This window comes from Primulina eburnea, chromosome 16, assembly GCF_022965805.1.
Source record: "Primulina eburnea isolate SZY01 chromosome 16, ASM2296580v1, whole genome shotgun sequence".
Classification (NCBI taxonomy): domain Eukaryota; kingdom Viridiplantae; phylum Streptophyta; class Magnoliopsida; order Lamiales; family Gesneriaceae; genus Primulina; species Primulina eburnea.
In genome coordinates, this window is record NC_133116.1 from 2,093,411 (window position 1) to 2,115,645 (window position 22,235).

A 22,235-nucleotide genomic window follows, 5' to 3' on the forward strand; every position below is an offset into this window, starting at 1 on the left:
TGGGGTCGTCCCTTTGCCTTTATTGATACTTGTACAGCAAGTCTTTTGGTTGATGAGATGTTAGTGGGCCTGCGGTATGGGCTTTATGGCCTGTTAATACCGGGCTGAGGGCCGAACCCAATCAAGAAAACAAGTTGGTTCCGTTTGATCGAGGATGACATTGACAGCGAGCCAGAGGGAAGTAAAATGAGAGGGGAGAGTGTGGAAGGAATGGGGATTGTGATACCGATCGCCATTTTCCTTGTAATCTTTACAGCCCCATTCCGGACATCGGAAGCAAGCGAAACGATTGAGCTGAAGAATGGGCCAGAGGATTTGGCGTGGGTGGTGCAGCTGTCTGATCTCTATTTTAGTGTGCACCACCCTGACAGAGCTCACGACTTCAGGGAAATGGTTGGACCCACCCTTTCATTCATCAAGCCTGCTTTGGTCCTCCTCACGGGTGATCTCACAGGTGTGTTGCTCTTATTAAGTTACTTTGGTGTGCATTTGTTTTACTTTTTTTTCGAGGTTTAGTTTTATGAATTGTAGATTTTGGAAGTGGAAGTGTCCTTTTTATCATTTTTCTTTTGGTTGGGTTGATATCATCCATTTGGACTTTGGGAGTCATTGTTTGTGGGAGCTAACTTTTTGAGTGATCAGATTTTGGGTCAGGAAGTTATTTGTGTATTATTCGAGCCTTGAGGGGTTTGACAGTGGAAAATACTGAAGTTTTGTATTTTCTTGAAAGAAGGTGAACTCATTGATAATGAGTCCTGAAACACTTATAAAGAGCAAGAATGCCATAGAAATGAGTATAGATCTTTAAAGCTTGAAAGGTACTCAACAAGAAATAAGTAGTTACAATAACATAATAAAACCGAAGATGAAGCAAGTATAAATGAGAAATGAACAAAAAAATTCTCATTAAGGCGTGGTTTATCAGTTTACAGTAGCAACTTTGTTAATTAGTTAAATTTGACCATGAATGTATTTAAGCATTAATGAAAGGGACGCCAACGTTGTCTTTTTTCACCTTAATGGGAAAATGCTTTGGTCACAAGTTGTCTTTGCCACCGAGCCCCTTTCAACTTAGGGGTAAAGTGGGGGGGAGCTTATCTCGATATTTGACATGAAATACTTTGGATATGATTCTTAATTACTCTTTTAATGCATTGGAACTCAATTTTATCGAATTACTCAATGGACCATGATGGATTGTTATTTATTTTTTATTATTGGCTTTAAAAGACTCCTTTCCCGGAATTGGTAATAAAGGGAGGAATGAACAAAGAAGCGAGAGTTGAGAGACGAGCAAATGGTAAATGGCAAGTTTTGAACCATTATTCTTGTAGGTTTCATAGCATCAGTTCATTTTAAAGGGAGAAACCTCAAAAGGGATGAACCAATGGAGAGGTGTAAGATGACTCAAGAGACTCATTTTAATGATATATAATAAAAGAAAACCTGATAATGATGTAATATTTATAGAATAAAGTATTGTAATTAGAAGAAATAATTTATATAATTAAGAGATATCAATTAGGGAGGCTCATTTTGCGATTAAAATGTAAAGTGAAATTTCTAGAAAAATAGTGTCAATTGTATAATTGAAAATAGAGAGAAAACTCAAAGATACAATTAAAAAGTGGATTTGGACAATTCAAAAGTTAAGGCATTATTATTTATTCATAAATTTTGTGTTTAATATTAGTACTGTTAATTAAAGTGTAAAATTTATTTTTTGTCATTTGACAAAAGAAAAAAACAAAAAATTGAAGGGTAAATGTCGTTTTTACGACTGGGAAACTTTATATATTTTCCACGTTTTAGTATGTGTAGATTTCCAAATATAATTTGCAACCATATTTCTTCAAATTGATGCTCAAGTTTTCAAGATCTACACAATATTTTCGCTTATCTACCTCCACCAGATGGCAAAAGCAAGGATTTAGTGGTTATGAAACAAGATGAAGAGGAATGGATTGAATAACAGAAAGTTGTGTGTGATGTTGTCAAGAGGAGTTGGCTTAATGAGAGCATCTGTTATAATGTTCGAGGAAATCATGATAACTTTGGTGTTCCATCCATTGGTGGATCATATGATTTTTTCACTAAATACAGTTTCAATGGTCTTCTTAAAAGAAGTGGAAATGTCAATAGCATCACAATTCAAGTAGGTGATTAACTCTCCCTTTTTTTAAGCTACCATGCACAGTCGTACATGGAGTCCCATAACTTATGGGCTCCGCATTTTATTGGTTGATTATGTGAGACGGCCTTACGTAGCCATTATTTATCACCATTTGTGTTTCTGCTGTTCCTGGTCATCATCTCTGGAATTGTTTATTTTTCATAGTTCTTCGTACGAAGGGATTACTTAAGAATTTAGAATTATATGCTGATTAATTCTAACACCATGAGCTTAATTCTGTGAATCACACTAAATGTAGTCTGCTATACGTCGTTAGCAATTAATTATAACTGACCTAATGTTGATATAAATAATACTTGGCATTAATTAGCGTCGTGCTTATCTCTCATCCTTTATGTATATTTTTGCGCTATCCAGAGGAGCAAAAGGAAACTTATTTTTGCCGGGTTTGACAGCACCATGCCATCTGGTTTTTGGGCCCAACTATTATTAACTGATATAAATTCTGAACTCTCGCAATGGGATTATCAATCATCTCAACCTGTTACCAAGTTATCCTTTGGGCATTTTCCTCTTTCATTTTCAGATGCCACAAAGTCTGGAAAGACCCTGAAGGATAGCTTCCTCGTGCACTCTTTATCTGCCTACTTATGTGGGCATTTGCTCACAAAATTTGGAAATAATTTTAAGAGGTACCACTCAAGTCATCATCAACGAAGTTCAAAACAGTTATTCCAATTAAGCAGCTAATTGTTCGAATGGTGCGACAAAATTTAATGAATTCTGGGAATGGTAATTGGGTGATTGGAGAAAAAGTAGAGCCATGCGCATTTTGGCAATTGATAATGGCCATATATCATTTGTTGGTATTGACTTCAAGTTAGGAGCCAAGAAAACTATTATACTGCCAACTTTTCCTCTGGACTCCAGGTTTACTTCAAAATTATTTCAATGTGCGACAGCAGACGCTTCTTACCTGGAAATCAGAGCTCTGGTTTTCTCCACTTCTCCAATTATCTCAGTTGTGGCTAGGATCTATGACTCTAGTTCTGGAAATCTTCTTATTGTGATGGAGACGTTAATGACAAAGCTGGAAGGATCCGGTGGTGACCTCTATGGTGCCCCATGGAATATTTTGAGGATTTATTTCCCAAAAGATATTCACCTCGTTAATGGAACAGCTCGGATTTTGGTAGACATACACAATGTTCCTGTAGCATGGTGCTGTATGATAGGTTACTTGTTTTACCTTGTGTTGTTCCCTTGGTTTTCTGGTCAATTTTTTAATGAAGGTGGAGAACTGGGATACATGACTTATCGAGGAGTGGCTCTGAAATTTAATAATTTTGGAAAGATGGATTTTCTTGGATTTCCAGATGCGATGGTGATAGTGCTTCCACATCTTTATTTTATACTTTTGCCAGCAATTATTGCAATCATCATGTTGGTTGCTGAGAGGGGGTTATATCATGATTACCTTATTTCTCTTTCAAGTAGAAGAAAGATGAGACTGATGGCAAAAACAAGGAAGCTGCATTTCCTAACAATCGCACCAAGAAAGTATCAGAACTGATTCTTCTTAACCGCTGGCTTAGGAAATTTTTCCTGCTTTAATCTCTGGCCGTCGGTTGGAAACACTTAAAGGTAGATTTCTGTGCTTAATCAATGACTTGGAATTTGAAAAATTAAAATAAATGGGTTGATTTGAGTATGGGAATTATTGAATCTATAATTTTTTTGGCAAGAAGCTGCTATACGTTTTCCAATGCATTAAAACAAACCTTGAGTTTTGTAGTCTCACTCTAATTTTCTGATCCATTATTATACATGTTTCTTTTATCTGCCAATTACACTTTCATACCCAACCTGTAGTTGAATTATATGATCAGTTCTGCGAACTGTCTCATATTAGCCTTGATTTGATTGTTTCCTGAGTTTCCTACGAGTTTGTTTGGAATTCTTATGAGTAAAAAATGAAGTGGATTATATTTCTAAAAATTTCAAATGTTCCCTTTTGAAGATCTTGTTTTGTAGCTTCTCAGTGTTGTGTTTATCTATGATCGTAGATGATAAGCTGAAGCTTTTGTTTCTTGACCACACTTTCTTGATCAGTTATATTGACTTGATAGAATTGCTTCGTTATGTTTTTGTTGTGTCGTAAGTGGAGCAGAGTTTTGTATTTGACAACTCGTTTTTTCATTATTTGTATAATAAATGTCTCAATTGTTTCTTTTTTTTTTTTGTTTCTAACATGGTGGAATTCTTCATTTACTCATGCAGAACTGCAGAGCTCTTATGAAGCGTATGAGATGAATCCGTTTTCTCAGTCTACAGCCTGGCAGTTCCTCAATCGTTGGCTAATACCATCTGGAAAACCAGGAAAACTTGAACGAACAAATGTCCTTTCCATAGGGCCTTACCCTCCTTCAATCTATTTTGCTGGCAGAATATTATCATTGTTAAGTACTCAAAAATAGGTAAAATATCAAATACTGATCATACAAGTTGGTCATATTCGACGGTTCTCGAATTTTGTTCAATTCCCTGTAGTGTAAACCTTCTTTCTTGTGTCAAGAAGGAACACACGTTTGCTTATAGAAGTAATAAGAAAACTGGAGTTTTCTTCTTTGGGGTGTGATTTTCTTTCGTACTTGAGTCACTTTGCTCTGTCAACAAGGTTGAGCTTTCTTTGGTACAATCGAAGTCCCAAATTCATAGTGTCAGATACAGTAATTATTCATTATTTCCTTTCGAATTAGAGAGGAAAAAAACCTACTCATTATTTTACATAATTCACGTAAGTACACTTGAAATGGACCTATGGGTTGTGGGGAGGGGAAGTTATTTAAAAATCCCCAATCATAATATTTCTTTGCATTCATTCCCTACCCACAAAATTGTGGTACTATTTCATACAAAATGTGATACACTTCATGTGGAAATGTGGTACATTTCATGTGGAAATGTGGTACTAAAAAAGTACCTAGGGACTGAAAACAAAGAAAAAAGACGGCTGGGGACTGAAGCCAAATTTCCCGTTGTGGGGACGTCTAAATATACAAAATAAACAGCATAGAAATGGGCACGTATCAGCCTAATTAAGGTAGCTTTAAAAAGGCAATGTTTTTATTTTTTATTTATCAGTACTGAGATGAGGGCCCATCGGCATAGGGGAAGAAAAACATATAATGTAGGAACCAGAAAAAAATAGATCATCAAATTGCATGTAGGTAGGTGTTCCAACCAATTCTGTGTTCTCATTAAAACACGTGAAATTATATTTTTCATTTTATATATTTATTTTTTTCTGATTTTTTATTTATATTGTAAAATTTTAGTTCTAATCATCTATATTTTTTTTTGCTATTTTATTTTTTTCCCAACGTGACAGTGATGTGGAATTGATGTATCATCGACACAGTGTGGATGTGTGAAGTGTAACATCCGCATTCCTGATAATAAAAAGAATGACTAAATTTGTCAAAATTGAGAGATGCATAACTAAAACTGAAAATTGACAAAATAGAAGATAAAAATCGTAAAAAACTTAAATATGTATGACCAAAAATGCAGTTTCCCTTTTAACATACATGACATTTTATTCATAACATAATTATAAATTATAGTAGTCCCATTCAACAAATCCACATAAAAAAATACATATATTATACATAAAATTATGTCAATTAAATTATCATATGGAATTATTAAACTACTTAGGCATAGTTTATGCATGTGGAGCTCCTACAATTAATCACCTATATATAGATAGATGCCAACAAATTATTAAAGTCACGTACGTAAATATAATAACGAAGGAAAAGCTGATCTGATCAGGAATATGAGAACTCTTCATCGACCTTCCATCCAAGATCCTAATGTCAAAATCCACCATTCAACCCTATTATTACCAATCCAAGAAACTGAGCACGAATCAATATTTTTGTCCAACATAGACAAAGTACTTAATTTCACTGTTCAAACAGTTCATTTCTTCCCTGCCAAACCGGGTTTCCCGCCGGAAGTGGTGGCCGCTAGGCTTAAAAATGCTATACAAAAATTGATGAAGGACCCTTATGATTTCTTGGCCGGAAAATTGAATTTGAACCGGCAGACAGGACGGCTAGAAATCGAGTGCAATGGATGTGGTGTTGGGTTCGTCGAGGCTTCAACCGAGTATATGTTGGAGGAGATGGTGGATTTGGTCTATCCCAATCCAGCATATAGAGAGCTAATTTTGCAAAGTTGGGATAGCAATGAAGATCGAGATCAGCCACTTTGCATTTTTCAGGTATAAATCTTAACATGCATGCAGGGGCGGAGTCAGAAATTCTGGTTCCGACCGGACTAGAATTTTAAACTCTAGAATTTTCCGGTTCCGCCAGATCTAAAATTTTAAACTCTAAAATATTTTAATATTTTAAATTAATATACCTCACTCACATTTTCTAATCATTCACTCCCAAATAATGAGAGAGCATGCAAGATTATACAACTCATTTTGGTATATACCTATTAGTGGTTAGCAGATTAAAATAATATATATATATATATATATATATATATATATATATATATATATATAGCTGGTGTTATATACATTTATACGAAAGAAAGCATAAAAATTCGAACTGAAATACTAACTTAAGGCCAAAATTATTATTATTTTCTAGGTGACATCGTTCAAGTGCGGCGGCTTCGCGCTGGGAATCTCTACGAATCATGCTCTGTTCGATGGGCTGAGCTTCATAATTTTCTTGAAAAACCTCGCTTCACAAGCATTTGATGATACACCCTTGGCCATCAAGCCTTGCAATAATCGCCGCCTCCTTGCCGCCAGATCTCCTCCGCAAGTGACTTTTCCCCACCCAGAAATGCTCGAACTCATCGGCGAACAGCAACCAGTATTTGCTAGCGCTGATGAAGATCTAGACTTCAGAATCTTTAATCTCAGCCCGAGTGACATCAGTTACCTGAAACAGAAGGCAAAATCTGGTTGCGAAACCAACAAAACAACGAAGATCACCAGCTTCAACGTGGTGACCGCGCACATCTGGCGATGCAAATTCCTGTCAAAACCTGTCCAGAACAACTGGGATCGGGTCTCCACGATCCTCTACGCCGTGGACATACGATCTAAACTGAACCCTCCATTGCCACATTCCTACTGCGGAAACGCGGTACTCAGCGCTTACGCGTCAGCAAAGTGCATGGACCTGGAAGACTATCCTTTCTCAAAGCTGGTCGACATGATCTCGGATGGGGCTGCCAGAATGACTGACGAATACGCGAGGTCCGTCATAGATTGGGGAGAGGTTCACAGAGGGTTCCCAAATGGAGAGGTGTTGATTTCTTCTTGGTGGAAATTAGGGTTTGATGAAGTGATGTATCCGTGGGGGAAGCCAACGTATAGTTGTCCGGTGGTGTACCATAGAAAGGATATTATCCTGCTGTTCCCTGACGTTGGTGGCGGCGGGGTGAATGTTTCGGTTGCATTGCCGGCTAAGGAGTTGGAAATATTCGAACAACTATTTTACAAGTATTTGTCCGCATGAAATTTTAAGCTACGTGTGATTACTTGAACGTATCCATGCATAAATCTCTGTCTTGTATATAAGTTTGAGAGTATATATTATGCACATAAATAATATAATAGATGTCACCACCGGATCCTTTTAGTGCTTGTTAAGTTTTATGTGACTTCTTATTCTTTTGTGTTTTAATTTTTTTTATTTAATAAATTATATAAGTAATTAACTAAAAACGCATATATATATATATATATATATATATATATATATATATATATATATATGAGTGAGTCTCATGTGAGACCGTCTCACGGGTCATAATCCGTGAGACGGGTCAACCCTACCCATATTCACAATAAAAAATAATACTCTTAGCATAAAAACTAATACTTTTTCATGGGTGACCCAAATAAGAGATCCGTCTCACAAATACAACCCGTGAGACCGTCTCACACAAGTTTTTGCCAAATAATAATTAGGTAAAAGAAGGGAGCAATATTGTTGGATTTATTTTTGGGTAAGTGAAAGAATAAGTCATAAATACTAAAATATAAAAGATAATAAATAAATTTGTTTTTTATTATTTTTAAAAAATATGGTATTTAATAGTTTTATAATTTTAGATTAGTGATTTATGGAGTTCTTTTGTGGAGATTGTGAGGTAGTCATGGTTTCTGATATCGTCAATGGGTAGCTTGTTTGCCTTTAGCATGTTGTCACAGTGTTCTTGACCTTTTGTTTACAAGCCAATTGAGTAGTGGGTTTGTTCAGTTCTTTATTGATTTGGACACTTTTGTGCCACCAAATATTATTTTAGTCTCTCATCTGCCTTCCAACTCCTTAGTTTCCTCCTAAATGAACAAGAAACGAAAAAATATTTTTGATAAAATGACAATGATTTGTGAATTAGTTTGTCAAACTCCAAATTTGTGACCTAATCGTGGGAAAAGATAAACTAAAGTGATGGAACTACTGTATTGCTTCTTTTCACTGATTGTATCACCCACAACCATAAAATCCTTCCAAGTTATGAACGTGTACCCCTTAAGGGGTCTCAGACACCAAAGATTTTCAGCTTGCCTCGGATTCAGCACGTAATTAATGGAACTAATGATCAGCAGGAATGAACAATTCAATATAATTTTTTTATTTATATTTATCAAATAACAATCAATTAATTTTCCAATATATGTGTGATCTTATTGTAGTTGACAGGAAATTGAGGAACAATGCCTACGAGCACAACCTAGAAATGAGTGGCAGAATTAGCACAGACAGCTTCAAGAGATTGATCTACAGAACAACATATCGGCAGTAATTACATGATTCTCAGTTCAACAATGCTAAAGTTGAACTGAGAATTTTAGTTCATCCATATGTAACAGTGCAAGTTGTCCACCGAGAAAAGGGGAAAAATGAAATTCACCGAAGCCGAACGAACCAGAAAATTTTATTTATTAATAAAACTCAAGCCTAAGCTTTTTTTGCTTCTTCTGCTTCTGCATCTTCTGTTTGATCGGCTAATTTAACTATATCTTCCACAAGAATTTTGCCCTCTGTTAGAAGTAGAAAAAGCGGAAACGTGAGTTAGAAACCAAATATCAGGATTGTAAGCATTAGCAATCATGCTGAGCACTAAAAAAAAGATGGAAGGTAACTATTAACAGATACAAACAACAATACAGACGGTAAAACATCCATCACAAATAGAACTATAGACTCAGCCCAATTGAGATTTTTTATAGTATTTTATCAATGCAAGAAGTCATTCCCCCTTGTAATTTTTGTCAGCTGTAGGGTGATTCAATATGATATCATTGTTCTTTCTCGAGAGCTTCAAGCCTTCAACTCAACACAACTCTACCAACAATACTTGTCCATTTCCGAACAAACAGCACAAATTCTTACATCAATAGGAGGGGGTCAAATCTCCATTTAGTGTAGAATTGACAGGGTCCACGTCCACCATTGTTGTCACGACTTTAAAATTTATGTTACATGAAAACCTTAGGTTTGTACCCAAATAAGTAACAAAGTGTGTGCGAACCTCTATCCTTGGAAAGACTGCTGATAAATTCTTGAATACCCTCCTTATCTAGGGTGTCTTTAAGGTACATAGCAGCTGATGCAACCTCCTCAGGAGTCACTTTGCCATCATGATCCCTGCCAATGGATATCAAAGCAAATAGTTACAGGATGCTGGATAAGATTTTCTTTATGAATTGAGTTTGCTATCTATAGATCTTAGAAATTTTTTGGAGACAATTCTGAAAGCCACAAAAATCTAGTTTAATTTCTGAAAAACTCAATAAACGAGTAAAAATTATTAAAGCATAAAGAGATAATTTTGTGTAAACTGAAGAATCAAGATGAGTTTTCATACATTTTTAACGAAACTGAAGAAAAAACTAGGTTTTCCAGAAGTAAGAAGTTCAAAACCACTATAGTGTTAGAGTTGCTAAACTGCTCAAAAGTAGGAAAGTTATGGATATTTCAATAGAAACACGGGATGGAAACTAAGCAACAAAAAAAAGTAAAGTCATAAACCGTGTCTACAACCACCACGCTGACTTCCAGATCACTAGATGAAACATGAAGTCAAGAAAAAAAAGTCAGCTTCATTTCTATGAACCAAATGCAGCAGAAAGATTGCTGAATTTATTCGAAAAAAGAAGAGGAAAAATAAAATAAAAAGGTGAAAAATATATTGAAATATTCGAAAATCATACAAGAAAAGAATTGAAGAAACTAAATCATGGTCGTTTAAAATGATAGATAAACTGTAAATAATATTTGATATTGAGCTGTACTAAACCTCAAAAACACCTTTACAAATTAGCAAATACTATTGATTACCTGTCGAGCAACCTCCACCGGTCACCAATTTTGGCATCCACGTCATCAATTTCCTTTTCAAGCTTGTGAAGCATAACATCAACCTAGTAGGTAAAATCCCAGTAAATTTTTCATATCTATGCATATGTTGCCTTCCTCTCAATTAAATGCAAATAATTACGTTTTATCGTATTAAAAAGCATGTTAAATAGCAAATCCAGAATATCCAGAAATTAGCCTTGCCCTGTTTATAAGCGCTGAAGAAACTTTATCACCAGTAGCTTTCTCAGCAGCAAGATCACTTTCCTCTCTGGCTGCTATATAAGCCTTTTTGGCTTCTTCTTCTCCATCAGTACCCTCGTTCTGAACCACACTATTGTACAAGTCTATCTGCAAATTCAATTTCAAAGTGAGATCACAAAATAGAGCTACTAAGATACCAACTTGACATTTATTAATTAGAAACCTCGATAGCTTTACATAAATTAAAAAGCAAAATCATCACATCTATACTAGTCAATAATACAGTGACACAGCCTTCATGCAATTCATAACATTTTAAAGTGAGAACAGTTTTTTGGACTACTGTGTACCATGGACAAAAATGAGATGCATGAAGAGATGAGGATCAAGATTCAGGCGAGATATGCATATAATAGCCAATTTTCCTCATTTCACCAGACTATTTTGCACAAGATCCAAATGTTAAGCACCATAGCACTTTTTTGTTAATTATATATACTTATATCAACGGAAATCACGCTGTCCTAAAAACTATAGTTGATAAATGTAACTACTATGTTCATAGAATGACTTTCAATCCCTTTACCTACAACCCACATGCAAGTAGGCATTTCCAATGGACAGAACAAAGAAAAAGTCCAACTGACAGCGTTGAATAGAAAGAACGAGAAGACCCAGGAAGCTTATGGCACAAAAAGATGTGATCGTGAAAAGATTAGAAGAAATGAGAATCAAGATAAAGATCAAATTGGAGAAGAAAAATAAAGACTTGACAGTGTTGAATTACGGTGCAATTTTTGCTTTAACATAAACCAATTACCAGGCACAAAACACAATAGCAATCTTCAATGCTTTTGTTCCCAAGCGTAATGGTAAAAACCAATGGAATAATTACCTCTTTGTTGACAAGTCGCAAGAACTCCTCACGCTCCCTGCTTACAGACTGAAAAGGCAGCAAAGAAAATAAAAACTTTATGACAGGTGCTGATTAGCAACAGATAACAATCAAGAACGAAGTCACACCGATGCTGATGCTAGAACAGCCAATGCACGGCTAAGCTCGCAAAGTTGCTCTTGTTTATCCGAAGTTTTAGTTTTTTCATGATCTTCTGTTTCTTTTGCAGTTGCGGTCATCATCTCTTCCAAGGCTACATCCTTCTGGCCTATCACAGATTCCTTCAACCTAGCTTGCTCCTCCTCCTCTTTCTCTTCCTCCTCCTGTAACAATAAACTCTAGGGTTACTGAGAAAAATGAAAAGAAAAACTTCACGATTGAACTTTATCGAGGTCACATTCACACTCACACAAAAGAGAGAACAAAAGATTGAAATAACAAATTCTATGACATTTGGTTGAATACGGTACATTATTGGCACCTAGAACACAATGAGCACATATGATCTTAAATCATGACAGCATGATAAAACTACTAGGCGTGTGGACCAGATTAAGACAGCATGATGCAGATCTAAAGTAGTTGATACATTCCAGAAATCCTTTCCAGCTTTGTCAATTTTTTCAATGGAAACAGAAAAAAAAAAGAGAGGGAATATTTGAAGAGAAAAGCATCATAAATGATCGAAGAAGATTTTGTTGTAATTATCTTTCACTGCCCATTTTTGCAATCAGCTCGTTAGAATTAAACAATTAAGAGCCTAAACATACCTTAATTAATTCTTCTTGCATTTCTAGGAACTCTAACTTTCTCCTCCTTTCAGAGACTGAATCCTCTGAAGGCAAAGATGTGACACCAACCGTGTCCACAACTTCATCAGGCAGAGATGAGAGTGTAGCTTGAACAGCTTCTTCTGGCTTTAATTTACCAGAGACGCTGAATGCTCTGGAACAAGATACCAAAAATAAAATATTAAAAATCATTACCGTTTGACATTCACCCACGTAGCTTGTGGAAGTTTTAGTTACCTGGAAAGAATTAATAAAGATGATGGTACAGAATAGTTGAGAGATAAGTCCAGCCAATCTCGCAACTGCAATAAACATAAATATCCATCAACGGGAGATACCAGTGAACCTTTTATTAACTCCAGAAAATAATAGTATACTGGAAGATCCTATATGCAGATTCACAAAGGAAAAGCACTGCTATAATACAAAAGTCAATGATGGGCTGAGAAATTGCAGCGAACTATGTTACCACAATAACTGTATGAAATGAGAGCATAGAGCTAAACATAAATTTATAGAAGGAAACTAACAACCACCCTCAATCTGTCAAGCACAGACTTACAACAATCACAGCAAAAAATACTCAAACTAAACTTCTTAAAATAGGTCCTCTTCTCGCTCACTCACACGCACACACACATACACACATACAATATCACATTTTCCATATAGAAAGTGCATTATTTGACATGACAGGAACTTTCAGGCTCTGTCACTTATATCAAAGATTTATCAACTTCCCTATCCTCGTTTTTACACCAACACAGTCTGATACTCGTATAAAAGAAATAGTTGTTCATCGTAATATGAGTGTATTTAGGCACACTTCTGCCTGTTACAAAATCAACTAGGTTATTTCTGGTTCAATAAAATAATCAGTTTATCAAAATGGAAACTTTTCTCTGGAACTTGAAAAAGGCTTTGCAATATTGAAGAAACCTGTTGACGCATTTCATCAACTGAAAGTAATCCAAGTAAGCCACGATCTCGACATGCTTGACGAAGCTCCTCCTCAGTAAGAGACTCAATCCCCTCGGATTGAATCAATGTGTCATCAATCTTGATCCTTGAAAAAAAAGGCACAAGAAAAACAGATTGCTTTGGCATGAAACGCATTTGGCTGAGTGCTTCAATATTTACAAGATGCAGGTTCTCCATTCCTTGTCCAAACAACATGAATCTCTGTGTCCAATAATAAACTACATTTCTTCACACACGACCAATCAATCTAGCAAAAACTATGGGAAAGCATGAAAACGTCAAGACTAGAATAAAAACTATGAGAAAGCATGAAACAAATTATGATGTTTCAGCATGTCGAAATGAGATTTCACTTTACTTCTTGCACTTACAAACATCTTGTCTAGGCATAACCAGAAGTTGAAATGGACACTGAACTGAGGAACAAAGCATACATGGAACGGTAATAATATACAAACACAAAGATATTTTTTGTGTGTGAAATAAATTATTATTTGCAGGGTTGTATATAAATATATCTTGAGACTTTAATTATACAATTACACTCTCTTTTTAAACATTGACCTTTGAACATTATTCCAAATTGAACTGCATACCTATGTACAGATAAAGAAAATGCTTTGGAGCCTAAGGCCAATAATCAGCGGCGGAACCGGGCTTTCATTTTTACCCGGGCTATAATTTTCTAAGCTAGGGTTGACCTAGGTATTGACAAATGGAGTACCCGAGCTACAAGAAAATTGGACAAAATTTTATGTATAAAAAATAAGGAAAAACTGAGCCACCCGAGCGGTGGAGCAACACATGGCTCCGCCCGTGGCAATAATTATAAATCAAGTGATCAAAAACTTTAAACTTCATCTCAATTTTAGCCAGCACTTTCTTCTGTGATTAAAGGTCATCTTTTTCCACCACGCCTTTCTCCATCACAATTCACCAGACTACCCAGCCTCTGGAATTCATTCATGTGCTTCACTCTAACCGTTGTGCTCTACCTAATCCCTTTTCTCATTGCCACTTCATAACTTGATTTTGTTTAAATATCCAGTAATTGCTCCCTACCCATTTCCTTCGCTTGAAAAAACAATTACTCGGAGCTCGATAACATTTATTCCTTCTACTTGAGGGGAAACATATCAAATACCTCATCAAAAGAATAATAATAAGGTCCACAAAAAAATTCAGAATGTGTGAAACATCGTGGCGGCAAAAAATCCTCTCAACCATTCCCATACTATCCAAATTCCTATCAAACCCTCTTAAAAAAACACCTTCCAAACCTAAGAACCTTTTTCGTACTTGATTCTATATGTCCATGGGAGTAGAATTCACTAGTCAAATAATATTTATAGAGAAACAAAACTGATCAAATATTATCCAGTACAAACCCAAGGGGACAACCAACTCACTAGTGGTATGCAGTTGGCTCCTTGGGTTCGAGTCACACTAAGACCGTGCATGTCTAAAGAAGACCAAAACACGAACCACCATTATCAAATCATGAGAAACAAACATTTGTGTGTAAATAAAGTAGCTTACTTTTGAAGTCTCTTTCGAAGCATATAGCGAAGATATGCATCAGTACCACCATATATACCAATGCCCATATACTTGCACATGGTCATCAACCTGGGTCTGAATCAAAGAAATAGATTGAAATTTCAGATCAACGCAACATCAGTGACAGCCACATTGCTGGGCCGCTGACTATATAAAGAAGATAGAATCCAAAAAAATGGAAGAGCATCAAACAATTACCTGCTGATGTTATCCAGAGTAAGTTCATCATTAAACAATTTGGCAAAGCCTAAAATTTCTTCATTGGAGACCCCAGCCCCCCTCCTGACCTGGTCAAGAATTAAGAAAGCAACATCAAAAAGTGGGAAAGCATAGGTGAGAAGTTAACCAAAAGAAAACTTCTCAAATAACTGCTTTGACTTATTAAGTTTCTTGCCTTGTTCATAAATTCATCAAGATCTTCGGCAGTTTTCTTTATTTCTCCGCTTCTTGAGTTTTGAACTTCATTTGCCATTTCTTTTACAGTGTCTTGAAGAAACTTCGCATATTCTATCCTAGCATTCAGCCTCTTCTTTAGGGCTTCCTATTTTAAAGCATTTTATCCAAGATTAATTGAATTCGAGGGAAATACAACAAGAGACATAATATTAAACCAGAAGACATCCATATTTGATTGTGTCTTGATAAAAATTTGAGCTAGGTATTTTGGATTTTCCTTACACGATAAGACAATGTAAAAGGTGAACAGATACACAGAACTTCCTGACGTAAAAAGTAAGGGCCGGGGAGATGAGGTTGAAACACAAAGGCCACAAAGAAGGAACTAAATTAAATATCTCAGACACAGAAATGGATGTGGACAAATGCTGAAGATATCTCACATCTACATAAATCTACCTGTTCTTTCATCTTGTCCTGGAAGGTCGACGGCAGCATGTTGGGGAACAATTTAAGGAAGACAGGAAGTAAAAATTCCATGAATGGTACTATAACAAAGACTGCAAAAGGAACCAGCCGGAAAATGTCGGCTGTTGTTCGTGTGAGTTGTTGCCTCTCTCTCCTGGAAAGAGTTTTCCCACCAGCAAGTTTTAACAATAGTCTTGAGCATATCCTCACATCAACCCAAAGTAGCTTTGTACCCAACCAATAGTGTTGCAATGTCGATTTAATCTCATCCTTCCAGTGATGCAATTTTTTTGCCCAATCAGCCCTATCAATAGAGGATAAAAATCAACATAATTCAGATAATATCTTTGAGGACTCCAGAAACAAAAAAAGACATGAGCCTTTTCAGTTCAACCATTCCAACAATATGGGCGGATGAGAAAACATGATAATTTAGTTTTGGGACAAGAGGAACGGAGAACACAAAGGTTTTACCTGCTCATAGAGGCAACAACCCTTAAAGCTGGACCAATTCCGATAAGCATAGTCCACGTCTTCTTTAGAATAGACTTATCACCTTTCTTAGATTCTTGCAGCTGCTTGGCTTTTGCTTTGGCTTTAACTGAGCTCAAGCCTTCAACCGCCTGATCACATTCTTCTGGTGAAGGCTCCTTTTTCTGCTTGACAGCTGGTTCTTCATTTTTATCGTTGCCACTACCTGTTTCAGGCTGACCGGCCACAGCAGAGGAAAAAGGGTGTGCATACTCTTTTATCCACCCATATCCAAAGGGGGGAAATTTTCTTTGCATTCCAAACTCGCAGTGCAAAGATGGGACACCAAATAAGTTGTGCTCGACACATTTTCTCACTAACAAACATGGTATTCCATCTTTGGTTGGAGAATTGGAATCTTTTTTGTCTCCTAGATTTGCACTAGATGATGAATAACCCCCAGCCCAGCTCCAATGTTGTGAATGACAAATCCCCGACGTGTTTCCATACTCAGAACTCAACAATCTTTTAACCCAAAATGGAGGTCGCCGAAGTGTATCAATGAGAATATTTTTTCTTCGCCACAGTGTTCTAGAAGACATAATGAAGAACCCTTGTAACGTTTAAATACAATTGAGATAGAACTCTCTGATGTACAAACACATTTAAATCTTTGGCAATGCACGTCAAGCTGCATAGTAGAGCTAGAATTAATAAGAGCAAAATAAGTATTTATTAACTTCAAAATAACAAGAAGCTGCAGCTATTGTAAGTTGTGGGTAAGCGGGTAACCGTTTTGGAACTCCACTCCATTACTTCTTGCCTTCTCAAAACTAGTCATCAACACAAATTTGTGCACACTTTATAATCCTTCCAATTAAGCTCAAAATTTAAGGAAAATATAGATCAAACTATGAATTTCTCATACACATCCAAGCAAAACTACAATTTTGCCACATATAAATAGGAAAATATTCTTTTAAATTTATCCAGTCCATTAATAAGTCGATGAAGTGCTGAAGAGTTTTTCACCATGACTTGGTTGACATATCACACCCGTCCACATTTTACGATGGCATAGGTGATCTTAACTGCAATCAATAGGTTGTCAAATAAAAAATAACAAACCATTGATCCGAATAAACTTTACAAACTTTTAACCAAAATGAGGCACTCTTAAGAGTGCTAAAAGCAGTAGTTAAAATACAATATTCAGCTAGACTAGAGTGTTTTTTCCATTACGTCTGCCATCAAATTTCTACGATTAAACTCAAGCATTGCAATCATGCACTAATAAATAAAATAAATTCAAACTTAAAGCTGCCACGCATAATATGGCAGCAAATAAATAACTTTCATAGTCGGAATCTAATACACGGAGACACTGAACGGCGACTTCTTCCTGTTTCTATCAATAATTATTTTCATAAAAACCTCCTCCAAATAGGCTTGCATAAGAAATTATACGATCATAAATTTCTTTAAAAAAACTGCCAAATTAGGAAAATAAATATGAATATAATGACCTGAAAATATGAAGACGATCAATGAACGAGGCGTAATGGAGAAAAAAACTCACTCCATGTGATTTTCCTTCGTTTCCTGTAGCTTCCTATAGTTTTTGTCAAAGAAAATTCAGTACATTATTGAAATCTGGCAGTTGAATATGGAAGAGGGGAGACATATTTTGTAAAAGCGCCCGCTGCCGTGGTTGTACGCTTGGATGTATTTGGCCTTTTGCTGACTTTTCTGTCGGTAAATTAGTCAAACGTACAACTCCGTTTTATTTTATATATATATTTATGACGTAATACAAATAACACATATTCTTTAGTATACGATTATCATATCTCAAATATCAATATTGTAGAGGAAAAATAAATAAATAAATATTCAAATTACAATAAATTTGATAATTATATTGGTAATAAATTAAAAAAATTAATCACATAGAACATTTTCAAAGAACTGCGAAAAATCGATTCTAATCCATCATCCGATCGAATTTTTATTAAAGACAAAAACTTGTGTGCCCATGAAAAAGTACTACTTTTTATGCTAAGAGTATTGCTTTTTATTTTGAATATGGGTAAGGTTGACCCGTCTCACCGATTATGATCCGTGAGACGGTCTCACATGAAACTTATACTTTATTAAATTCCAAATTCAGAGAAAATCAGAAACATAGTTTTCGTAGCAATTCAAAACCTGATCAAATTATTCACTCCTATAGTCCTAGTTTACTTGGTTCAAAGTTGGTAGGCTTAAATAACAAAAAAAAATGTTAATCCACCAAAATAATAACAAATAAATAAAAAATTGAAATAAGTGCATGAAAATGAATCAGACCGCCCAATGGACCGGTTTATAATTACAGGGCCAGGCCTTTAAACCCATTATATGGGCCACTCAGGCCCCAATCAAGACTCCATAGTTGTAACCAGGCCTTGTACAAAATTTAGGCCACATTAATTAGATACACTTCAAACTCGATTTTTGTCAAATTTAACCTTGATTCATTTTCCAAGTAATTACCTGAAGTGAGTTTGGACCATTAGATTTTACACGAAGATATCACGGTTCCACACATTGATGCACATAGTTTTGCACCAAAATTTTAAAATCCAATGGTACCGATATATATAATTCTAACCTTTTAGTATTGAGAGAAGAGAAAAATAATAATTCGCGGGGGCTGCCTATTATATTTTAGATAATGGAACTTAGATCAATAAAAAAATGTACACAAAATTTTTTTAAAATCGAGAGATTTTGGATGACGAACTTGATCCAAAATCACTTATGTTATGTATGTGTGTTGGGGCAATATGTGTGTGCATATGAATTGGTGAAATGAAATAGTTTGAGCAGTAAATTTGACCTCCAAAAATACAGGAAAAGGGAGACTTTGAAAATTCGAATATACAGAAAGCAATTTGGCTTTTGCATCGTACCCAAAGACAGACGACGAGATAATTTGTGTATGTGAATGTTACTACAACACACGAATAGTGATTATATCCAATTCCTACACAGGAAAGTTGGTGAAATGCTTTCAAAGAGAGGGGGACAAAAAGCATATTGTAAAAGTAGTCATTAAGGAGAGAGAGAGAGAGAGAGAATGGCAATTAATATATTAAAATATAATGAAAAATATGGATAAATGCTATTATTTTTTTTTTCGTTTTTTGAATAATATTCCTATAAAAATAGTTGAAAATATTGGTTACTGTAAAATAAAAAAGAACGTGAATGTTTTTATGTGACTATTTTATTCGGGTTTTCATAGTTTAATGTATATGCAAATATACAGTATGTGTAAGATAAAAATAATTGTCGATTAAAATGGTTGATATGTTTTGAGTTTTAGTAATGTAGATTGACAAAATTTGTTTTTTGTAATTTTTTGTTTGAATCACAAAATATCGTTTATTTGACATCGATGATCTCCTATGTGTTAACAATAAAATTTTTATTGCACACATTAAAATATACTTAAACAAAAATAAATGAAAACGACAAATATTTTTCCTCTGATTTTGAAATATTGGGGGTTCTTTCCTCTGTTTTGCCCTTCATTTTTGGTAATATTAATTTTAATTTCAATCACATGTGTAACGTAGAAAAAGAAACAATGTCAAAAAAATTATATTCGATAAATTAAGTAGTTTCGAGCAAAAAAAGATAAAAATAATAATTAGCTATAAAATGGAGTAGGAGAGTTTTTGCTTCTTCTTCTTCTTTTTCTGTAATAACAAAATTGCCAACTGATGTAGAAATTAAAATTGTATGCTATTTATAAGATGTATCATATATAAAGAATCTGCATGTTTTCTTAGTATAACCAATTTGTAAATCTGTCGTTTGGTCTCTATCAAATTCCGATCATTCACATGTATATAAATGTCGGGAAATTGACCTTCAGTCCCCAGCCGTCGATTTTTTTTGTGTTCAGTGCCTGTGTATTTTTTTAGTACCACATTTCCACATGAAGTGTACCACATTTTCACATTAAGTGTATCACATTTTGTATGACATAGTACCACAATTTTGTGAATAGAGAGTGAACCAAATAAATGTTTTGATTGTGGATATTTCCCCGACTTCCCCACATGTCTATACTACTCTATTTCAAAACAAATTATAAAACCACTCATGTTTCACGAATTAATTACAAGATTTGACAAAACTAAAACTAAAAAAAAAAAACCTTGAATAGGTGCATTATGTGTTGTATATATAAACCGAAAATAAATCAAAAATAGATGTGTTTTCGCTCACGATATGTTGTTTTCTCGACTTCCTTCCCTCTCTGTGTTTTCAATCAAATTTGTAGGAAAATTAATGTGCGCTGTCAAAGCTCAAGAAGCAATGGAAAAGGAACAATCAATCTGTCCGCACCATTATTTACATTTCTAGAAATATGAGATATTATTAGGATTAGTCAAGTCAAAATCAGATTCATTATTATTGATTAAATACAAATATATTACACAGTACCTACTCTTTTTAACAACCAACGACTTTTAGTTACTCATGCTCTTGATCTTCTTTTTCTCAATAGATCTTTTGTGAAATACTTTCACGAATATTTATTTGTGAGATTGATCAATCCTACCGATATTCACAATAAAAAATAATATTCTTAACATAAAAAGTAATATTTTTTCATGAATGACCCAAATAAGATATCTATCTCACAAAATACGATTCGTAAAACTATCTCACACAATTTTTTGTTTTTTTCTTAATATTCAAACAATCTGAATATCTTGAATGTGAAACATTTATTTATTTATCATTACAACATAAGAAAGTTCAACTCAAACTTAATTATATACCTTATTATTTTAAGTAGATCGATGGATTAATATACACTTGGTGCAATATTCCATTTAAATTTCTCGCTATTTCAGGCAAATAGTAACATAGTTTCGCGTACATCGACAATCCTTAATTTCATATCAATATTTTTCGATAACAAATGGCAAGATTGTACCAAAAGTCAAACAAATCGAAGTTATCATATAAAAATCAAATTTTGTATATATAGTGGACCGAACCCAGGATGATAAAGTTAGTAGACCAAAAATCTTATATATTTCTCGTAAAATATAAGTTAATTATATTATTCTGAATAAGCACACGTATGGTATTATTTAAAAGGAAAAAAAAAAATTAATTTATATAATGTGACAGATGATTATCATGTTTATTTAGAGTACATCATAAATATAATATGCATAGTTTTTGATTAGGTTTGGGGCAGTGTCATGGTGTTGGCGCTATCTAATAAATGCAAAGGACGGTGTCACTTTAGTAGCTAGCTTTTGCAAGTACCATATACCAATAAGTAGTAATATATATTTTACTGGATATGTAACATTAGGGTAACCATCAAGTTGACAATAATATGGTCTTTATTTTTTATAATTATATATATATATATACATTTACACGTGACTTATTATCATTTTTTTTAAGTGTATGTATTGATTAAAAATATAGTATCTCAATAATGTTCCATATGTCGGGTACATAATACATATTAATGTCGATTGTGTTAATGCGATAATATTTTTATGATAACTATAATATGTGAAAAAAATTATCAAAAAAATTTATGTTACCATGTGTGAACTCTCATCCATAATTATTTGTTAAAAATATGTATATATGTATGTATGTATATGATGGAGAGAGAGAGAGAGAGAGAGAGAGAGAGGGGTGAGGAACAGAAGGGAAGTATCAGAGTTCAGAGGGACAACCCGAAATAAATGCTACCATTTTCTTTTTTTCTTTTGGCATTTGGCTTCTTCGATAGGCGTGCTTCTGTCGGGCCAGATATCCTCTCTCCCCCCTCGCCTTTATAACCCGTCCCTCTCACTTCATGCCCTCCACTAGATAGCTAGACAAATACAAATTATAAT

General features: G+C 34.7%; 2 protein-coding genes and 1 pseudogene across 5 annotated transcripts; 2 read left to right on the forward strand and 1 right to left on the reverse strand.

Moving 5' to 3' along the window:
• Positions 1 to 17: 17 nt before the first annotated feature.
• Positions 18 to 4,759, forward strand: LOC140816825 (putative metallophosphoesterase At3g03305; annotated as a pseudogene).
• A 1,175-nt stretch (positions 4,760 to 5,934) lies between these two features.
• Positions 5,935 to 7,833, forward strand: LOC140816544 (acyltransferase GLAUCE-like). Its single transcript, XM_073175880.1, has 2 exons — positions 5,935 to 6,425; positions 6,808 to 7,833. The coding sequence occupies exons 1-2, from the start codon at positions 5,976 to 5,978 to the stop codon at positions 7,687 to 7,689; spliced, it is 1,332 nt and encodes a 443-aa protein (XP_073031981.1). The 5' UTR covers positions 5,935 to 5,975; the 3' UTR covers positions 7,690 to 7,833.
• Positions 7,834 to 8,849: 1,016 nt separating this feature from the next.
• Positions 8,850 to 18,042, reverse strand: LOC140816488 (uncharacterized). Of its 4 annotated transcripts, none has more exons than XM_073175808.1 (15): positions 17,885 to 18,034; positions 16,309 to 16,896; positions 15,826 to 16,138; positions 15,365 to 15,511; positions 15,169 to 15,257; positions 14,950 to 15,045; positions 13,369 to 13,495; positions 12,667 to 12,731; positions 12,409 to 12,583; positions 11,767 to 11,961; positions 11,639 to 11,686; positions 10,744 to 10,890; positions 10,522 to 10,604; positions 9,713 to 9,828; positions 8,850 to 9,221 (listed from the first exon to the last, which is right to left on the reverse strand). In XM_073175808.1, exons 1-15 carry the CDS (start codon positions 17,887 to 17,889, stop codon positions 9,139 to 9,141), a joined length of 2,277 nt encoding a protein of 758 aa, XP_073031909.1. In that variant the 5' UTR covers positions 17,890 to 18,034; the 3' UTR covers positions 8,850 to 9,138. The 4 variants fall into 4 exon arrangements, with proteins under 4 accessions (XP_073031909.1, XP_073031908.1, XP_073031906.1 ...); XM_073175807.1 differs by having other exon boundaries at positions 8,851 to 9,221; positions 16,309 to 16,996; positions 17,885 to 18,042; XM_073175805.1 differs by having other exon boundaries at positions 8,851 to 9,221; positions 16,309 to 16,996; positions 17,832 to 18,036.
• Between the last annotated feature and the right edge of the window lie 4,193 nt (positions 18,043 to 22,235).

Coding starts and splice junctions, on each gene's coding strand:
- LOC140816544 (XM_073175880.1), top strand. CDS start 5,976: ATGAGAACTCTTCATCGACCTTCCATCCAAGATCCTAATGTCAAAATC. Junction 6,426..6,807: donor AGCCACTTTGCATTTTTCAG/GTATAAATCTTA, acceptor ATTATTTTCTAG/GTGACATCGTTCAAGTGCGG.
- LOC140816488 (XM_073175807.1), bottom strand. CDS start 16,907: ATGTCTTCTAGAACACTGTGGCGAAGAAAAAATATTCTCATTGATACA. Junction 15,512..15,825: donor AGGACAAGATGAAAGAACAG/GTAGATTTATGT, acceptor GCTTTAAAATAG/GAAGCCCTAAAGAAGAGGCT. Junction 12,584..12,666: donor TCTTTATTAATTCTTTCCAG/GTAACTAAAACT, acceptor ATCTTGTTCCAG/AGCATTCAGCGTCTCTGGTA.